Here is an 18,825-nt window from a genome sequence, read left to right on the forward strand (position 1 = left end):
ATCTTTGATTACGGAATGTCTCCTAGGAGGATATTTCATCTTTTTATGTTATCCAAATAAAGTGATACGAGTGAAGGATCAAAACCTCATTCATCCTTGGCACCCGAAAAATTGCAAGAATCTCGTTAACAAGTTCTTTCAAGAGTGCGTTCCTGTCAAAATGGCTCACTACTGTAGCTACGGGATGCTTTATGAAGAGTGGAAGTACCAGCAATCTCCCCTCTTCGAAGAAGCTAAACTCAAAAAGAAGCATTCAAAAATCGCTTTTCAATAAAATTGCAAACACGGAAAACTCTAATTGATCCTGATTTTGTCACCCCGTTTAGCGTTTCGTAATCCGAGTGATATTTCGTTTTCTCAACCCGTTTTCTCGCACATCACTCGCCTGCGGCGGCGTGGCCAACTTCCTGGAGGCATGCCGCTAAAATAACAATGAAAAATGTTGCGACTGCCCTCTTCTTCATTCCCGATGGAAATTACGCTCTTCGAAAATTTCAATCTCATACTTTTCGTCAGAAACAACCACTTGAATTCAAAAAGAGAGAGTGAAGAGTTTAAATACTTATTTCCTCAATTTGCATAAGGAAACAAAACTACAACGGCGAGAAAGGAAATCGCTCGGACTACAGGAAATGGACAGTGCTGAGCCTCTTTTCTTATATAACCACAATAGTCCGAAAGTAGAAAGGTAACTTTATTACGTATCTGTATTTCGTGTTCACCTTTATTAAAAGTCTGAGTCTTGATCATCGCAATAGGCGCGGGTTGTTCGCCAGTGCGCGCGCAGTATCGCACTGATAGCATTCCAAAACATGGCCAGAGTTGCCAGAATTGACGCGTTTGCTTCCGTGATTCGCCGGGTGCACCTGCACTTTACCACATGATGGAGCTAACTGACTTTTTCTAGGACGATTCTGGAGTCAATCACCGAGGATGAGCAGCAATCACTCGCACAAGCTCAAACGTAAGAGATACACAGAACATGTTTTCATTTTTCCCGAACTGCAGTTGTTTGTCCTGCAAACAATCAGTTATTATCAATCAAATGATAGCTCACTCAATGAATTGTAGTGATTACTGGCAACAAGAAAACTACTACGGTGAAGATTATCAACGGTAAGAGAAGTTTTTCAGATACTCCTTCTTGATTTCAACGACTAAAAACCTCATTTTAGCCAAGCCTACGGAGCTTATTACGATGATCAAGGGTACGAAAACTGGGGACATGATGGGATCGTTGATCTAACTGGCAGAAACGATCCTCCACTCGTGAATAGAGGTACAGTCATTTACCAATTTTATCTGAAATTTATTTTTTCTCCCAGAAGCTCAGTACCAAGAGTACCAAGAAAATTTCGCGCAGCAGCAACAAGCGTACGAGCAGCATCAATATAGTAACTACCAAAATTTTGATCATGGAATCGACGTCGGCCTCCCGCAGGTTCATTCGATGGGAGGTGGTTCTTTCCATGGATGGGAAGAGGAAGCATATCATCAGGTAGGATAAGCTGTTGGTGACAGATATCATGTACTTTTATAGCCAATGGATCCCTACGCAACAACGACCCAAACGATTGTCTTTCCTCATCCCCATGAAGACTCGAGCACGCCTCCAGAAAGCCCATCCCCTCCGATTCGCGAAGAAGGATGGATGAGAGAGTTCCATCAAAACTTCCCATCGGGTCAACATCACAGGTAAGAAAAGTCCTTCCTAGCCTTTGATAAAAAAACTTTAATCAGGTACCCTTACGATAAGAGCTACATGGATGAAAATGACAGCGATGGATCATACAATGGAGCATCAACCTACTCAACGGAGAATCCTTACAAGAAGTGGGAGGAATTCTGCACAATCTATGCCAACCCGGGCTCTACTCAAATTCAGCTTTGGCAGTTTTTGCTTGAACTGCTAAAGGTAAAACCTCAAAAATAATTTGTGCATATTTTTACTGTAAATTTAAGACACCGAAGCATCAGCATTGCATCACATGGGAAGGTGGAGAAGGTGAATTTCGCATGATCGACCCGGACGAAGTTGCAAGACTTTGGGGCGATCGGAAAGGAAAGCCAAACATGAACTATGGAAAGCTCTCCCGAGCTCTCAGGTAAAATTCATCTCCGTTTTCATTTATCAATTGGAGCATAGATATTACTACGAAAAAGGACGAATGACAAAGCTCCATGGCAAACGATACGCGTACAAATTCAATATCGAAGTCATCAAACGCGCGGAAATAGATGGCGCTCAATAAAAATAATTACGAACTATCTTCTCACTGTATAAAAAGCTGTATCACTGTAAATAGGAAAGAATAAACAAAGTTATTATAAATTTTAAAGAGAAGTCGCGTTCTGAATAAGCAAACTTGCGTCAGACTTGATTAAAAAGGGATCAATCGATGATTCTCCTCTGCGAACCACCCATTTGGTCTGAATTGTGAGCTTAGGCGATGGAAAGTCCCGCGAGCGCAGATGAAGAGAGAATTTCGTTGAAAAGTCTTCAGAAGAGGAAAATCATCGTTACCCCCTCTGAACTCAAAGAACCGCGAATTATCGTTCCAGAGGTACTTCGATAGCCCCAGAATGTTACCATTAGTTTTTAGGCTGAGCAATGGCTTCATGCATTTTCGGATATGACACAGAAAGTTGCGTTGCTAACGCTTGAAACAGAAACGCTAGCGGAAGAACTTGGCAAGGTAATTGTTTCTTTGAAATTTGATGATGAAGATTGAATCAAAGTTGGAAAAGCTCAAAATGGACCGGCAGCAGGAAATAGCGAGAACTCAGAAAGCAGAGCTCCTCGACGATAAAAGAAAAGGTACCAAAAGTCGATGATGTCATAAAAGACGCTAATTATGTTATTTTCAGAACTCGATTACGCCGTTCGCGATCGAGAAAGGAAAGGAACTATTGGAATCGACTTTGAATCGATTTATTTCTTGTTTCTTCTTTCGGAAATCCCTTTTTGAAAGAACCAAACTGAACTACGAGATGGCACAGGAAAGATTGATCAGCTGCTAATTGGCTCAATACTTTATACAGGTTCTTTTCTGACCTTATTTTCTACCGTGTTCTAGACCTTCTTTCGGTTAAAGATCAGGTGGTGGTTTAATTGGAGAGCTCTAAAAATAATTTAACAAGTTTATGGTTTGATGATCAGTCACCTTTTCCCCAATTACAGAAGATATTCCCATTAGCAATTTATCCGATATCTGATAATACACACATGACCACATGTCATCATTTTTAGCGATATTTTTATCGGTCTGGAGAGAAGTTTTTTAATAATTCTGATGTGGTTTGAACGTTCGAAAGCATTTGCAAAAAAGAACAGCTGCCATGATAAGAGCAAGCATTACAGACATGTTTGATTGAAAGTTTGAACTGGAACGTGCTCTCTATCAACCCCCATTTATTGAATAATAAAACACGGAGCCACAGGAAGATCCATCTCAAAAGCTACGTAATCGGTTGCAATTAAAGACCCCAGTGGAGGATGAGGACAAATGCCATCTCGAAATTAAGGATCAGGTCAATACAGCATGGAATTGATCCTTTACGGTTCAAGGGGATCTTTTCGCATTATTCGGAAAAGACCTTTTTACAAAGAGAATAATGGACGAGTACGCACAGCTTTATCTTGCTTGCAAATATATCGAATAAAATTTATACGAATTTACACGCTTTTCAAATCAAGTCAACCATTTTTCAACTGAAGAGATGTAATATTTAATTTTGAAAAACGAAAAAAACTGACTGGATATTTATAAATATTTATCCTTCCCACGTCAAAGTAAGCAGCTTATTGGAGAAGGTGTAAAAACGATAGACCGTTATTCTCTAAAATCGTCATTCGAGGGCGTCCGAGCGCCGCAGTCTTCAAAGTCGTCAGTTTTCGCGGAAGAGAAGCTTTCAAAGAGAACCTTGAAAACTATCCTAGAAAATTATCTTTCTGAAACAGAGAGAAAGAGGGAGAGGAAGAAGATATGAATATCAAGAACAGAAGTTGCTCTTCGAAAATATCGTAAAGGTTCACTGACTTCTTGATTTATTGACTATAAAGCAATTTTATATTTATGAGACCCAAATTTATTTCTTTCTGAAAGCAAAATTGATCACTTTATTTTCAAATTTTCTGAAGAAAATAAGGCTGAAATGATTTTAAACTCACCTGACGTCTTCATATGACTCTGTCCTCGTCCAGGATAGAATTTCCATTTCTTTCAGGAATTTGAAGAGCACATTAGCCTAACATAAGCCAGTCGTTTCTAAATAAAGCAAAAACGCCCTTCAAGGGCGTCTCTTTCAAGTTTTTCTTTTATGAAATAGAGGCACAAAGCCGTCAGAATATACAGTGATTCTAGCACCAAAAAAAATATTTCAGTGATGAGAAGACTTCCTCTGATTGCTGCTTTTATTTTTCCTTTTGTCTTCTCCTCAGGTAATTTTAGAGGCTTGTAATCCAGACTTTTGAGCATTATTTGCTTTACAATTTAACATAGTGACACCCTTATTTTATTAGATAAGATGATAGTTAAAGATTTAAATTTTATCTTGATTAAATAAAATAAGGGTATCACTATGTTAATTTTTAATTCAAAATTATTCTTTCAAAAAGAAAATTGAAAGAAAAAACTAATCTTCAGACTATGCGGAGGTTTTATGCGCTCTTGGGAAAGAATTTGAGTTCTGCGAAAATGAAATGGAAAAGTGGAAGAGCTCGGAAAACCGCAGAGGTACAGAAACTGTCACTATCAGTTACTCTGATTTGACGAATCGATTAAGAGTACTGTGAGCCTTTCTTTGCTTCTAGTCGCCACTTGTGTTTGCCCATGACACTGAAAGGCACTGTAGCTGCCATTGAGTGTCCAGGCGCGGGATTACGCGCTAACAACTATCGATTAATGGGGTATTAATTCAATAATCCCTTGGAAGATTATCTGATGGTTTCGAAGCTCACGAATCAAACTTTTTCAAATGTTCATTATATTCAAATCGAATGCGGAACGGATCTTCTGTGGCGAATCGAGGGCAAAAGGTAATACGATTAGGATAAAAGCCCAAGCCATATTATCATTAACTCAAATTCAAATTAAAGAATATTACAAAAGATCGGAAATGAGTGGGATTTGAACGCTATTGGAGATGATCGACTGAAAAAAGGAAAGTTCAATCTATATAAACTACAGTATCAGAAGAAGGTAAAAACTGAGCTTCTTGAAGAAATGAACAAATGCACAAATGAAGCGCCTGTCGATCGCTATCGCCGAAATACCCAATTTTCGAATGAGACAGAATTCACTACGGAGCCTCCTCTTCCTCAAGCAGAATGCCTCGACAAAGAAATGTTCCACCACCAACCTTGCCGAAAAGACGCGTATGGAAAGATCACGTGCGACTGCCGCAACTTTAACTTTTGCGCTGAAGACTACATAATTCTGGTTGGGAATTCGATCTCAATGGTGCCATTGTTTCTCTCCATCGTGATTCTTTTTTCTTTTCCGTAAGTTCATTAATTGTACCGGCATTGTTTTAGAAAACCTGCTGCAGGTGCCTAATTAGATAGTTCGTTACTGTACCTGAGGTTTAAGCGGAAATTTCGTTCAGGCGATTGAGAAATACAAGAAATCTGATCCATGCGAATCTGATGACTTCTTTGTTTTTACGCAGTGCGCTTCAATGGCTGAACTATCACGCTGTTATTTTCGGTGCTTATCCTGATGCGGAATGTATGCTCAGTGTTCAGCACCTGAGCAAGGAGGAATACATGAGGATGACGCTGAAAATGTGTCCTGGAAGCCAGTTCATAGCTGTAAGTAGCGCTTAGCATGAGCTTTATGAGAGCTTTTGGGGTAAATTTGGCCAATAAGACATCAGTATGTTCTGGCTTAGCCAATCGCGGACCCCCTCACACGCTCAAATTCCAAAAAACAGGGCTCGTCCGGGATTTGAACCCGGGACCACTCGCACCCTAAGCGAGTATCATACCCCTAGACCAACGAGCCACAAGGGATGAAAATCCATGGTACTATTTGTACAGTCAGTTCCGGAAGTAGGTTGACTGTAATTAAATTTGTCTATTTGTACTCGCATCCTCGTGGCTCGTTGGTCTAGGGGTATGATACTCGCTTAGGGTGCGAGTGGTCCCGGGTTCAAATCCCGGACGAGCCCTGCTTTTTTTCTCGCTGATAATGGCGATGCCACCCCGAAGATCGAATTTTTCGCAAATTCTGAGAGGAGGTGTCGCTATAAGTTATAGCCTATGACTATCATTATCATTTAAGATCGGCAAAGATAGAATGATTTAATTTTAGTTCTGTCGCGCTTCTATCGTCTTTCTCCAGTGGGCAAAAACTGCCTCTCACTTCTGGGTCTTGATCGAAGGAAAGGTTCAACTGTTGTCGAGTGGGCGCAGTCCGCTTCATCCTCTTTCAAAGCAGCTTAGCAGAATGAACACAAATAAAAGGTGTGCAGTTGTACGCATTAGCGGTTGTGACTGTGCTCAGCACGGCTAAATACTTTTACGCGTACTTGGCATTCGGCTGGGGCTTTAGCTGGATATCCGTCGTTTTCTGGGTCGTGCTCAAGTACAAGTACGAGAATAGAGGCTGCTGGGATATCACTTACAGGCAAGTTCATCAATCAAAAAGCTTAAAAAGACACTTTTCAAAAGGGACCTGCTGGAAAAAGTGATAGAAGTTCCCATTTCAGCAGCAATCACATTGAACGGAATTATTTTCATAATTCTCATCTGGGTTATTGTTCTCAAGCTGCGGGACGACTCTCGACTTACAAGGGAACGGAATAACGCACAGAGGCTTACAAGAGCCACCCTGACGCTGATTCCGCTCATGGGTAAGTCTCCCATTTCCGGATGCTTCATCTGTTCGTTTTTTTTAGGGACGCAGTATCTTCTCTTCAGATATACGCCCAGTGAGAAACTTTTCAACATCAGATACAAATACGACCTCTTCTTTGAAGGACTTCAGGTAAAAAATTTTATCGAGATTTTTCGCAAAAGTGTTGAGGGTCTCTTTGTGTCTATTTTATTCTGCTTTATGAACCAAGAAGTCCAACGCGAGCTCAAGAAATGGTATAGCCGCCGAATGCAGCCTGTAAGTATCGACATCCATTAGGATCAGCATGCTTAGGAGATAAAGGCTTTAAGCTGCATGATATTCTCTTTGTTATACGCATGCATTGAATATGTCTACAGGCACCATCTAGGCTTTGACGCACTTTATTAATGTTTTATCTGCACGATTTTGAATTGTCAACTGATCTATGTTCATCAAGTGACTAGAAAAAAGTTGCTTCAGATTTGCGCTGCTCAAATCCAAGGCTCATTATTAACCTTTGATAGCTCGACGGGCATCTGCTTCGACGAGGAACATTCGGCTCCGGCATCGAGGAAACCCTCAACACTAGAATTATGGAGGGATACACGCCTAGGTCCTCCATCGCATTCGTTCGTAGTTCCACTGGGCAGACATCGTCGATAGAGAATGATTCCAATAGCATGTAATCTCTAAGGTGTAAATTAGAACATGAAACGCATTAAAAACAGGTTCTTTCATTGAAACAACATCAGAGCTAAAAATGGTCTAATCCGCGTTCAGAGAGGAGATCGACGCCAATCTGTCTGGGATGAGCGCGAAACAATAACTACTCAAGGTAGATTTTCTTAGAGCGTTCTAATCTGTTACATGCTACCAATGCCAATTTAACAGCTTATTGAGATTAATAATTAATTTAATCGATTATTTATTCTAGTCCGCCGAGAATCAAGTTCCGCCAATATTGTAGCTTCAAAGAATCCACTTTTGCCCATTCCTGTGGCAGGCAGCACGCCGCCAACAACACTGTAATTTTTTTTTTGAATGTAAATATATCAATCTTAAAGTTGCTAAAATTCATATGCTACATAAATGGGAAAGTATTTAGGTACTAGAAAAGAGAGTTTTTTTTTAAATAAAGATTTATTGATTCGTCTGGAGTTTTCTCAAGAATTTTTTCTGTAAACCAGTGTAAAACCAAGCGGATGCTCCAATTGCAGCGACAGAAAGAACTTTCAGCATAAAAACGCCAAGATTCTTGAAAAACTCGAGCTCAACTTCTCGCTTGAATTCTTCGTTCAGGATGAATTTTTCCATGAAATTTTCTCCTTTTTTCGTTTTGTTCACATGCTAAAATTGTGTAAATAAGTGTTCGTGAATAGCAAACAAACGGGAATGGGAATATTTGGGACTTCTTTTCCGAGGAATTTGCAAAGCGGCTCCCAGCCATCTTTCACGTTCCAAATCAGAAGCCGATCTTTGGGCACAGTCCTGATCACTCGTTCATTATGCTCTTCGTAGTACGCCTTGCTCTCAATCATCGAATCTCTGAAATTGGCCAGGTGCTGACTCGGCCAGAAAGCTTTCCATGGGGCGGGAAGAAATGGACCGTGTTTCTCCCAATTAGCTGTTCTCATCACGGACTTTCGGAAGCAATGGTTGCTTATCGCGAACTTAATTTTTTTGAAAAATAATGAGTTTAGAGAAGTCAAACCATTTGAAAGAATTTTCTTCCGAACCAGCCAGCGTTGTGGAATCTCTCATCAAGCCAGAACCTGTACGGATGCGCGTTGAATTCCTTTTCAAAAAGTTTTCTAGTGTTTTTAATTTCGTTTATTCTTCATCGTTCGACTTTTTCCTGATCCATAAATCTGACGAGACTTCTGTTCCAAACATCAACATTGTCCCTAACAGTTAAAATCACTTTCGCATTTGGGGACGCCTTGAAGAGTTCTTCCCAGTAAATGTTTCCCGGGTGGTCTTGATTTACAGTGTATCCTCTGCTCGTGTACTCTTCTATGACCTGCTCAATGGGGACTTTTCCATCAATAAAATCGGTCCAAATTTGAGTCAGGTAAAAGAGTGTCTCTGGATAATCGGCAACTTTGTATCCAAGCTCTCTTGAAAGGTGTGTTGAAATCAACAAAGAGAATTTTTGCTGTTACCTGAGTGCAAGAGAACAACTCTTCGTTGATGTTTTATTGATTCCAGCGCATATTATCTCCATTTTCTCTGGAAAATGTAAAGCAGTTCTTCAATTTCGACTTTATGGTGTCGACGAAAATAGCACGGACAAATCAAATTCAGAGTAACAGTGCAAACAGCGGTGCGCTCTGGCTCTCATAAAATATCCATCTGAAGCTCCTCCGAACCAAGCGAATGGGAGTGGACCTTTTTTGGTCAGATTGAAGGGAAAATACACCCAAAAGGCAGAGCGCACCGTTATTGATGCTGAAAATTGGATTTCGATTCAATCATAAGTTTATTTGCGAAAAGAACTGTAAAGAATCAAATAATTCGAATCGAACCTCAGTAACAAACTGCTTTCTGATAAATCGATTGTTCGACAATCTTAAGTTTGCCTAGAACTGAATTTAAGAAACCTTTTCTTAGAGAAGCAAAGCTGACCTAATTTTTCGCCTGAAAAAGGATAGTCACATTCTTCACCCAGTAAAACATCTCTTTCCATGCATCCCATCCACGATAACGCAAACTCTAAATTTCGTAGAGTATGATTTCTTATATTTTAATAAAGATCACTTACTTCCTTTTGTTATAATTGTGAGATTTGTTTTGCTTTGGTCGAAGTCCTTTAGTTTCATACCATAGTAGAAATTAATATTATATGGAATAGTATTTCCTCTGTTGAAGTAAGTTTCTAAGAAGTTTTTTGTGAGGACCATCGGCTTGCAGGGAAGATCTTCAATAGTTTCACTACAAAAGGTACTTGGTACTGTCGAGGCTATGAAATCCTACGTGGCATGAATTTTCAAAATCCCAGTTTTTTCATTGAACTTATCATTCTCGCAGATGAATCGAATGTTCTTGTGGCTCTCGACTTGCCCTGGTATGTTGTAAAAGAGGTGATTAAATATATATCCGCCGAAATAATCCTGAAGGACCCAAAGAGGCTCCTCAAAGATTCTTGATCTTATTTCATCAAATCGCTGCTGCATGTCTGGGATGCCTGAAGACTTGTTCTTGGAAATATCCATTGAAGCATTAATCCAGACAAAAAGGTCGTCAATCGTTCCATATCCAGGTTTTACGTGAATTTTGAAGTGATCAGCCGGCATTTTTCTGTTATTTTCCTCACAGAATGCTAGTCCGTCCTCAAAAGAGAACCTTTCAGTCGAAATGATCCCCTCATAAATCTCTGTATCAATTTCGATTGAAATGTTAACGTATTTGCTTGTGTTCAGAGCATTGATTTCACCCCCAATCCAAACCAAATCTTCGGTTTCTTGAAGAGGTTCTTCGTTTTTCAATTTCACCAAGAAAAATGTCAGAAAAATCGACAAAATTAGCAAAAAGAGCGATGCGAGCTCTAATTTCATCGTTCCAAATTGAATTAAATTGCGCTTTCCCGCTTCTTTCCCGCTGATTATATTCAGGTAATAACGGATTATTACATCTTGCGAGGACAAGTTTGCCTTCAAATAAATCACTTCAGGCCATAAAATCCTTTCTTGAAGATTCGAATTGTTCATGAATATATTGACAGTCATTGGCAAGTTCAGTTCTGGAGCGTTCTTGAAGAACTATATTTTTCAATAGCATATTACTCGTCGATAAGTTGACTGTGCCGCAATAGATAGTTTTCCTAGAAAAAGATAGAAATGAAATAATGCCTTAGAAAAGCGACTAACCTAATTTATTGTTTGAAAAATAGAAGTAACATTCTTCCTGACGGAGATTTGGGTCACATGCTTTCGAAAACAATGCAAACCCTAGGTGAACTGATAACTGATATCAATCCATTTAATACTTACTGACTTCTGCCATAAGCAACAGATTTGTTTCGCCTGGATCATAGTCTCTGACCTTCATGCCAGAAAACAGATTTACATGCGAAGGAATAGAGTTGCTTCCGTTGAAATGATTGTCGAAAAACTTCGATGTCAGAACCATCGGCTTGCAAGATACGTTTTTGAAAGATTCACTTAAAAATATTCATTGGATGATGGTAAGGATCTGAAAACTCCGGCTCTCTTACGTTTCCTTGAATTTCACAAGTCCCGTGATATTATCGATTCTGTCGTCGTCGCAAATAACATGAAATTCACGCTTTTCCTTAGTTTGCTCTGGGACATGAAAAATAAGGCCGTCTCGCGCTTTTCCTCTCCAAAAATAATCACGAACAACCCAAAGTGGTTGGTCGAAGATTTCTCGTCTAATCTTGCCAAGTTTCTCTCGCATCTTTGGAATACCGACAGTCTCCGTCTTCGTTATATCCATGGATGCATTAATCCAGAAGAACAAATCGTCAATGGTGTTATTTTTTCCTCTTTGGTTGATTTTAAAATGATCCGCTGGCATTCGTTTGTAATTTGTTTCGCAAAAACTAAGCGCGTCAGGAAACGTTAAATTGTCTGTCGAAATAATTCCCGGGTGAACTTCTCCTTCAATCTCAATCAGAACGAGTTCCATCGAAATAGATCTTATTGCTCCATTCAGTTTCTCGATCGGTTCTTTTTTTGTTAATTGCACGACCAAAACGGTAGCAAAAATAACTAAAATTGGAAAAATGCTCCACAAGTATTCAATTTTCATCGTTTTGAATAGAGGTTTCTATCTTTATCCGCGACCATGCTTTGCATAATTGCTATACTTATGTTATTATTCATTTGCCATGAATATGGGAAGACCATGCGTCTCGGAAGGAAAGATTCTATTTTAGTTGTTTTGTCATGTATATTATTTTACAGTTTTTGGCAAGATAAAGACTCGAAATTAAACAGTTAAAAATTAGCTTTGCTCTTGGCAAGAAGACGACATGGCGCGAACAGAAGTTGAAATTCTCGTCGATTCTTGCTTTGGATAGCTCCTTGAAAAGCGAGAGCCCGAATGTCTACCAGAAAATGCTGTCGAATCTGTTGCAAGAGTTGGATTCCGTTGTGAGCGGCCTCTGAATCCGAAGATTCTCTAAAATCAATTGAAAAGGTTGTTTTGAGGTTTTTGAGTGTGTAGTGACTGTTTTTATGATGAATATTGTGCGAAAATGACAGTAAATATTCATTAAATTCATTGTGAATCGACTCTGATGATGATGTTTCAAAGTGTGAACTGACCTCGTTCGTGAGTTGGGCCACGTGGCCTTATCTAGAAAGGACCTATTTTTTATGAAAGGATGTTGATGCACCATTTTGCGAAATCAAAACCAAAACTGTATCAAAACACGAGTTTGATACACGATGCTTGAAAATGGTGACGACGATATGATGATGTCAATCTAACACATTTAAACTCGTATTTTGTCAATACCATTGATGTTTCCTCTAAGTAAGAAGGCTTGAATAAATAAAAATCGATTGATAAGGACAAATGAGAGCATTCATACCGTAAAAGTCGAGAAACATTCTTCCCTGAATTTTCTTCCAAGAAACGAGTAAAGAATCGCATTCAAAATCGGACTCATAATTAGGAAAGATTGAGAGACACTAAACAAAATTAAATATGAATTAGGCTTCTGGTCTGCTACTTTTTGAATCCTTCGCAATGGTAACTCGATAACGGAATCATGTAGAAAAGAATGATCTGGTAGCAGATGTAAGGAAGGAGGCAGATCAATGTCGCTACTAAAAAATCGCTGAAAAAATGACCTAGAATATTGATTTACTTACCGAAAAATATCATAATCGTCCGGTTAAAATTTTTCCTTGAATCTGCTCCATCATTTTTCGTCCCAATTTTTTTGATTTGAATGCGTGACTTGTGCACCTTTTGCATGATGAAGTAGTAAGATGTGATGATCACAATCATAGGGACGATGAATCCAACAACGGTAAATGTTCCGTAATAAATTTTCTCGAGGAAGTACTTTGGTTGTTCGCAGCGACCGAGGGTAGAGTTGTTTTCGGGACATTCGATCATGGAAGCTTCTGGCATCGTTAAAAGTTCTTTCTGGGATAGAATATGAATTCAATAAAAATGGGTCTTCTGATTCGAAACCAAAGATATCTGATTGATCAAAGAAACAAAGAGAAGGGTACTTTTAACCAATCAGATGGTTTCGATTTTTGATGGGAAGATTCGTTATCGAAGTATCTAATTGTAAGACTTATTTGATCCCATAACTACACACTGGTCTCTAGATTGCATCGTCCATGCAACGATGCAAGTATACTCGTCGTTATTCTTAATTGCATTTGCAAAATATAACATCGGAAACGTCAGTAACAATGAAAGAGTCCAAACAGTGCCGAAAATCATCGAATATCGAAATCCAGGATTGTCGCCAACGCCCGCTCTGACGATTGCATAAAATCGGTCAAAAGCAATCGCTAAGCGAAAAAAGGCATTATTTATTTACTCGAAAAGGATTAAAGTTTAATTACCCGATATTGAAAAGAATGATACGCAGGCGAAAAAGTGCGGACATCCGAAATCAAATTTGCACTTTTTAATGGTCATCAAAATTAGATAATTTAAATCATTATTATTGTTTTCAACAAATAAGAACCATTCCTGTAACTGCGGAAATCTAACGTCACCTAAAATTATCAAGTAAATTTCCAGTATTAAACCAGGTCTTACCGTCGATCGTTCGATTATATTTGGAAGCCTTCAAAATCGTCAAAAACGCTGAAACAACCAAGCACAAATCCGCCACTGCCAGATTCAAAACAAGCCAGGAAGAAGATGATTTAGTTCGCCAGTTGAACGCTGTGATGAAAAGAATGAGGATGTTCGCTGGAAGGCCGATTATAAGAGTCCCGTATGAAACGATCATCTTCATCTGTTCGAACCAGGGCGTCGGTGGAAGATTTTCAGCGTTCCCGTTTGCCAGATTTTCGAGAAAGTCAATATCAGTCGCTGAAAAAGCAACTTCCGAAGAATCGACAGTCGAATTCTGGTTGGCAGCTGCGAATTGCTTGTAAAGAAATAATTTTTATCGTTCTTTTTGATGATTTTCTTACCAGTCCCCATACATGCTCGCAAACGCAGTAATCTTCTCTTGCAAAAGAAAAATTCATTGCTTTTCAATTATTTCTATCTTCTTCTTCTCTACAATGCAATTACTGAAATTACTATCCAGCCGATTGCCAGCTTTAGAGTTGATTACAGTTCAAGCGTGATAAAAATGGATCAAACGATTAAACTCTGATCAACGACAAATTAAGATCTTTCCTCTGGGATTTCGACGCTACCATCCTTCTTTTTTCACGTGACGTGGGTACTCTAATATTTCAAAAGGCGCGTATTTCCTACTTGTTGACCGGGCAACTCAATAGCCCTCACTTTTAAACACGATGCCGCAGAATGAGAAAAAGAGCTTTCAAAAGAGCAGACTCTGAAGAGTCAAAAGACAGAAAAGCTACTAGGATTGTGACTTTGTGGCTCTAGCTGACTGCACTAATTGTAGATGTTTGTCGCGAAACTCCAGACGAATGTTGACAAGATAATAGCTAATTTACCTGTTGCTGGATCGGAAAAAGGACTCTCTGTGTTATTCTAAGTCAAGTTGAACTAAAGTCATCAGGATACAGAAAAGTCTGACGGGTGGACAAAAGAAGCCACATAGTGAGTTAATTTGAGAGATAACCTGATTTGATAAATGATGTTAAACCAGCTTCGCGAATTAGATCAGAGCTGTGCGAATAGCCACTAATCTTATCATCCAGAGTCGATCACAGTAAAAAAAGAACGTCAAATGGTAAGTAACAAAAACGTCAGAATAATCACATGCGGCTTAAATCTGGCATCGTGCTTCACTGGTCAAACTCACTGCAAATATTACTGAAGAATCTTCCTTCTTGAACTTTCTCTCGTGTTAAATATCATGACTTAAATGCACCAATAATAATTGGATGCATGGTTTATTTGAAATAAACGCAGATTTTTTATAACTGGTAATTCATTCTGATTCTGATGCATTGGTCTCCCAGAAACTGCTCTTTTTTGTCAAGACTTATTATTTATTCCGAATCGTTAACGCATCTCATAAAGCATACAAAAGCAGTGAAACTTTAAACGGAATCTGTTGAGCGTCGGGGCGTTGGAATTTGACGCCAGTTTGCATCGAAGAAAATTGTTCTTGGTTTCGGAGAGGGCTGTCAAAAGTTTCGATGATAGGATCTATCTTTTGGCGTCGTTAACCCTAGCCGGTCGAGGTACTCCAAATATGGCGCAGGTTTTTACTCATTTCCAAGTACCTCACAATATTTAAGGTATAATTTCTAAGAAACTCATTCTGGAGCGGTTTTTTCTATTGCATCTTGATAGGCAGGGTTTAATCTATTTCCCAAAGACCATATAATTTGACCTTTATCATTTGTATAGTCTTATTTGCAGGTAAATCCTTGGCGCCAAATATGGAGTATCTTGACCGGTACCCGAGAAAAATCATTTTTGGCCGGCTAGGGTTAATCAATCATCAATTATCGAAATGAGTTCGTTAGAAGTTAAACATTTTAATGCCTAGTTCTTGTGAATAAAAACGGCCCCAGTAACTCTTGAATTTGGTGAAATCTAACAAGTGTTTATCTTATGAATCGGGTGTTCAAACTCATTCCGGAAGTCGTTCAGTAGGCTTCGGGCTTCCTGAATTCAATTGAGAAATCGGCCGGGGCGATTGGCGGGCTTCCTTTGATGGTTCTTCAGATTCGCTTGTTTCAGGAGATGATTTCTATTTTCAGCGTAAAAAACTTTGAAATTGATTGATAGATCCTCAATCTTAGACACTGGCGAACAGTTAATAAGCCTCGTCAAATGTTACTGTATACAAAAATAATAGAAAAAGTTCAAGCAATTATTGAACGAAACAGACATTTCTGGCCGTAATCAACTTACTTTGTTCTTGCCAAAAAGAGACATCAGCTCATGTACAGTTCTTCGTCTCCCTTCATCTGTCGGGGCTGTTTTTCTCTCCTAAATTAACTATCCTCTTTTCTTCAGACAAAGCCTCTAACCTTGTTCCTAAGCCGGACAGCCATAAGTAAGTTTGAGTTGTTTAACCTTAATTTTCAAATTTGGGTTTGGGATTACTCGAGCTCCGCGATTTTTTAATATTCTCTATTTCCCTTTCAAAGGTGGGTGCGATATTTGCCTTTTCGGATGACTCTATTGTACACTTACTGTACGTTTGAATTGTACTATCAAATAAAATCCCGACTTAGAAAAAAAATCGCCTCCTTAGAAATTAAAACACGGTCTCCACCCCAAGTTACGTCAATGTTTACCTCTATGAGTTGATTAACAGTTTACTTTTCTCAAGCAACAGATCATGGGATTACCGAGCTTTACCTTCTGCTTCCGGAAGTCTCTCAACCTTGCTCTTCACAGAAGACAAAAGAAAAAGATTTAATTTGCGGCAATCTGAGTTTGTGGAATCCTGCGATTTACTCGCTACTTATTATTTTACGACAAAAGAGACTACAAACTTGACGGCAGATAAATATCTACAGCAGGAGGATAAATTGCTAAAGAGGAAAAAGAATAGCTCAATCAGTCATTCATCGATGCTTACTTGGCAAGGTGCTTGAGGCACGGGCCACTGCGTCAAAAATATAATCATTACTCGTTCTCCTTGATATTTTTGTTTTTATTCGCAAAGAAAGAAAAGGCTCAAGATAATCTTATAAAAATAAGAAAGAAGATAATTTCATAAAACAGAGGAAATCTTTTTATGAATTTTCACCAACGAAAATAAATCACTCGTCGGAGCACATTCGCGCCTGGAATTGACGGTTGTACTTGTTGAAGTGTCGGACGAGTCTGTTGGCAGATCCCTTTCTACAAGCCCATTTTCGAGATGCCGAGACAAGCGCACTGTTGATTTGGGAAGCAAGCTTGCAATTTGTCTCTCCGTCAAACACTGCGATGTCTTCTCCTTCTCCATCGGGTCGGTCGGATCCATCGCATCTGAACTTTTCCTCGTTTGTGGCGGCGTCCAGATGCTCAATTTTTTTCTGCATCTTTCGAGTGTATTTATTTGTGTAGCGTGTTTTCTCCAAACTATCAATCAGTCTCTAAAAATTAATAAAAAAGGGTATTGATTCTACAATATACAAGTAGGTAAGTTAAGATTACTCACGGTCAAGTGTTCATTTATTTTTTCCATTCTGATAGTGTACTGAGTCTCCTCAGAACCATCACGGACACACGTCTGGATTTCTTCTGCGTTTATGACAAGATCGTAATCGTCAGCGCATTCACAGGTGTAGCCGATCGGTTGGTTCAGGCATTTGTGCCTCGAACCGCCACATCTATCTTCTCCGGCGTCCGCGCATTTGTCATTTATCTCACATGCATGGAATGCGTTTAACTGGAACGCATCTTGGTCGGACATCGGCCATTGTCGATGAACAGGAGCCCCGATAGATGGATCACTTGCGATGCCGATTGTTGGAAGTCCGTCGTCTTCGGTTTTGACGGTGTAGTGCAAAATTGAGCGGAAGTCGTATGGACTGTCGAGGTCCTCCCAGTCGCTCAAAGGTAATTTTCTATAGTTGCTTTCGTCCACCAAATTGGGATGGATTGAGACCCACTCATCGCGATCTGGTCGAGTGTGCTCGTGGCGAAATCCCAATCGATGCATGAACTCGTGGTTGACAGTTGTTTCGCTGTGCCACTTGTGGCAATCAGGTCGCATAGAAATTTCACAAATGCCGGTACAGCGGCCGATGCCTGATGAGCAACGTTTATCAGGGTCATCCCAGTGGACTCGAATGACTGATTCGTACTCGTCCTTTTCTGCTTCGGTGATGAGCTTCATTTTGAGACAAGTCAATGTCTCGAAATGAGCGACGTTCTTATTGATTCCAGCCATCGACATCACTCCAGTTTGGGTTACTCCCCGATAAGGATAGCTAAGGTCGGCGTAACCTTCCGCATAGTAATATGGGATGATGTACTTGTTCTCTTCTGGATCCCACATATTTGTCCATTTTGAATACACGCTCTATAATGAAAACAAACATGAAAGTAGGCGCTCTAAGACTTTAAAGTTTCCCTTATTACTAATACGTAGTTATAAGAAAACTTACACTGGCTGCGCGGACATCCTCCATGTCACAGTCATCTTCAATGATCATCTTAGGATCGACCTTGTAACCTTGGCTTTCAAGATGTGCCGCTTGGCACTTATTATAGAAGATATCATCAAGCTCTGGTTGATCAGTGGCAATTTCGCTTGAGGAAACTAAAACGCGAAATCGAGAATTATTGTCAGGCTATCTCTTTAATAAACTAATTGCAATATATATATTTTTATAGAATTATGAATATTTGTGTATATGAAGATATAGTATTACCAGCAAGAACTTCGAATATTTTCATTTTCTAACGCTTAGATATTTAAGCTGAGTTAAAAATTCGATCTCGTATGCGCCGTTTTATACCATTTGGTATAGCCACCGGGTATGCTGGCGCTGTAGAGGTTCTGTGCTGTAAATCGCGCCTGACCTTCACGGGCTAATAGCTAAAATAAACTGGCGTCTGTAGTTCTAAAATACTGTGATAATATTTCGGCAAGAGTCTTTGACCACGTTATGATATGATTCCAAGCACGTGTTCATTATTTGAAAGAAAATTTAAAAAAAACGAGTTATTTCTGAGATACGAGTCTTGCTCGACAAGTCAATTATTTTTAAAATTTTTCAATAAACTTGCGTAAACTCGTTTGATGAAAATGACGAACATCTTCGATTGATGTCCGAGCCACGTGAACTTTTCATTGAAAAACCTTGGGAAATCTGCGGGGATGTGGATAGAGTTGGCTGGCATCTTAATGATATGGTACGGATGAGACTCTTGGTAATTCCGATGC

At 39.4% G+C, this 18,825-nt stretch overlaps 5 protein-coding genes, 3 long non-coding RNA genes and 2 other non-coding genes across 10 annotated transcripts; 4 read left to right on the forward strand and 6 right to left on the reverse strand.

Annotated features, from left to right (window-relative positions):
- The first annotated feature begins 498 nt into the window (after positions 1-498).
- LOC145696175 (uncharacterized) lies at positions 499-2,275 on the forward strand. Its single transcript, XM_081773172.1, has 9 exons — positions 499-688; positions 908-964; positions 1,072-1,116; positions 1,176-1,279; positions 1,326-1,498; positions 1,541-1,695; positions 1,741-1,915; positions 1,963-2,105; positions 2,147-2,275. Exons 1-9 carry the CDS (start codon positions 633-635, stop codon positions 2,250-2,252), a joined length of 1,014 nt encoding a protein of 337 aa, XP_081629298.1. The 5' UTR covers positions 499-632; the 3' UTR covers positions 2,253-2,275.
- A 1,614-nt stretch (positions 2,276-3,889) lies between these two features.
- On the forward strand, positions 3,890-4,916 carry LOC145698111 (uncharacterized). Its single transcript, XR_014133909.1, has 4 exons — positions 3,890-4,030; positions 4,385-4,441; positions 4,647-4,736; positions 4,786-4,916. It is a non-coding gene; the product is annotated as an uncharacterized LOC145698111 (long non-coding RNA).
- A 309-nt stretch (positions 4,917-5,225) lies between these two features.
- On the forward strand, positions 5,226-7,854 carry LOC145698112 (parathyroid hormone/parathyroid hormone-related peptide receptor-like). The gene is made up of 9 exons (XM_081775316.1): positions 5,226-5,503; positions 5,608-5,812; positions 6,315-6,389; positions 6,630-6,855; positions 6,901-6,989; positions 7,029-7,115; positions 7,364-7,567; positions 7,620-7,674; positions 7,774-7,854. Exons 1-7 carry the CDS (start codon positions 5,226-5,228, stop codon positions 7,523-7,525), a joined length of 1,122 nt encoding a protein of 373 aa, XP_081631442.1. The 3' UTR covers positions 7,526-7,567; positions 7,620-7,674; positions 7,774-7,854.
- TRNAP-AGG (transfer RNA proline (anticodon AGG)) lies at positions 5,934-6,005 on the reverse strand. Its single transcript has one exon. It is a non-coding gene; the product is annotated as a tRNA-Pro (tRNA).
- TRNAP-AGG (transfer RNA proline (anticodon AGG)) lies at positions 6,100-6,171 on the forward strand. Its single transcript has one exon. It is a non-coding gene; the product is annotated as a tRNA-Pro (tRNA).
- Positions 7,855-7,979: 125 nt separating the features above from the next.
- LOC145698113 (uncharacterized) lies at positions 7,980-9,159 on the reverse strand. Its single transcript, XM_081775317.1, has 5 exons — positions 9,002-9,159; positions 8,689-8,956; positions 8,551-8,643; positions 8,228-8,509; positions 7,980-8,186 (listed from the first exon to the last, which is right to left on the reverse strand). Exons 1-5 carry the CDS (start codon positions 9,061-9,063, stop codon positions 7,980-7,982), a joined length of 912 nt encoding a protein of 303 aa, XP_081631443.1. The 5' UTR covers positions 9,064-9,159.
- Positions 9,160-9,464: 305 nt separating this feature from the next.
- Positions 9,465-11,001, reverse strand: LOC145699651 (uncharacterized). The gene is made up of 4 exons (XR_014134055.1): positions 10,829-11,001; positions 10,706-10,786; positions 9,601-10,659; positions 9,465-9,551 (listed from the first exon to the last, which is right to left on the reverse strand). It is a non-coding gene; the product is annotated as an uncharacterized LOC145699651 (long non-coding RNA).
- A 759-nt stretch (positions 11,002-11,760) lies between these two features.
- On the reverse strand, positions 11,761-14,299 carry LOC145698114 (rhodopsin-like). Its single transcript, XM_081775318.1, has 9 exons — positions 13,976-14,299; positions 13,593-13,929; positions 13,394-13,549; positions 13,137-13,339; positions 12,680-12,959; positions 12,538-12,634; positions 12,397-12,496; positions 12,321-12,347; positions 11,761-11,981 (listed from the first exon to the last, which is right to left on the reverse strand). Exons 1-9 carry the CDS (start codon positions 14,030-14,032, stop codon positions 11,805-11,807), a joined length of 1,434 nt encoding a protein of 477 aa, XP_081631444.1. The 5' UTR covers positions 14,033-14,299; the 3' UTR covers positions 11,761-11,804.
- Positions 14,300-14,978: 679 nt separating this feature from the next.
- LOC145699108 (uncharacterized) lies at positions 14,979-16,157 on the reverse strand. The gene is made up of 3 exons (XR_014133978.1): positions 15,968-16,157; positions 15,849-15,926; positions 14,979-15,684 (listed from the first exon to the last, which is right to left on the reverse strand). It is a non-coding gene; the product is annotated as an uncharacterized LOC145699108 (long non-coding RNA).
- Positions 16,158-16,626: 469 nt separating this feature from the next.
- Positions 16,627-18,369, reverse strand: LOC145698817 (astacin-like metalloendopeptidase). The gene is made up of 4 exons (XM_081776036.1): positions 18,311-18,369; positions 18,044-18,198; positions 17,092-17,958; positions 16,627-17,026 (listed from the first exon to the last, which is right to left on the reverse strand). Exons 1-4 carry the CDS (start codon positions 18,333-18,335, stop codon positions 16,709-16,711), a joined length of 1,365 nt encoding a protein of 454 aa, XP_081632162.1. The 5' UTR covers positions 18,336-18,369; the 3' UTR covers positions 16,627-16,708.
- Between the last annotated feature and the right edge of the window lie 456 nt (positions 18,370-18,825).

This window comes from Oikopleura dioica, chromosome 2 (genome assembly GCF_907165135.1).
Source record: "Oikopleura dioica chromosome 2, OKI2018_I68_1.0, whole genome shotgun sequence".
Classification (NCBI taxonomy): Eukaryota; Metazoa; Chordata; class Appendicularia; order Copelata; family Oikopleuridae; genus Oikopleura; species Oikopleura dioica.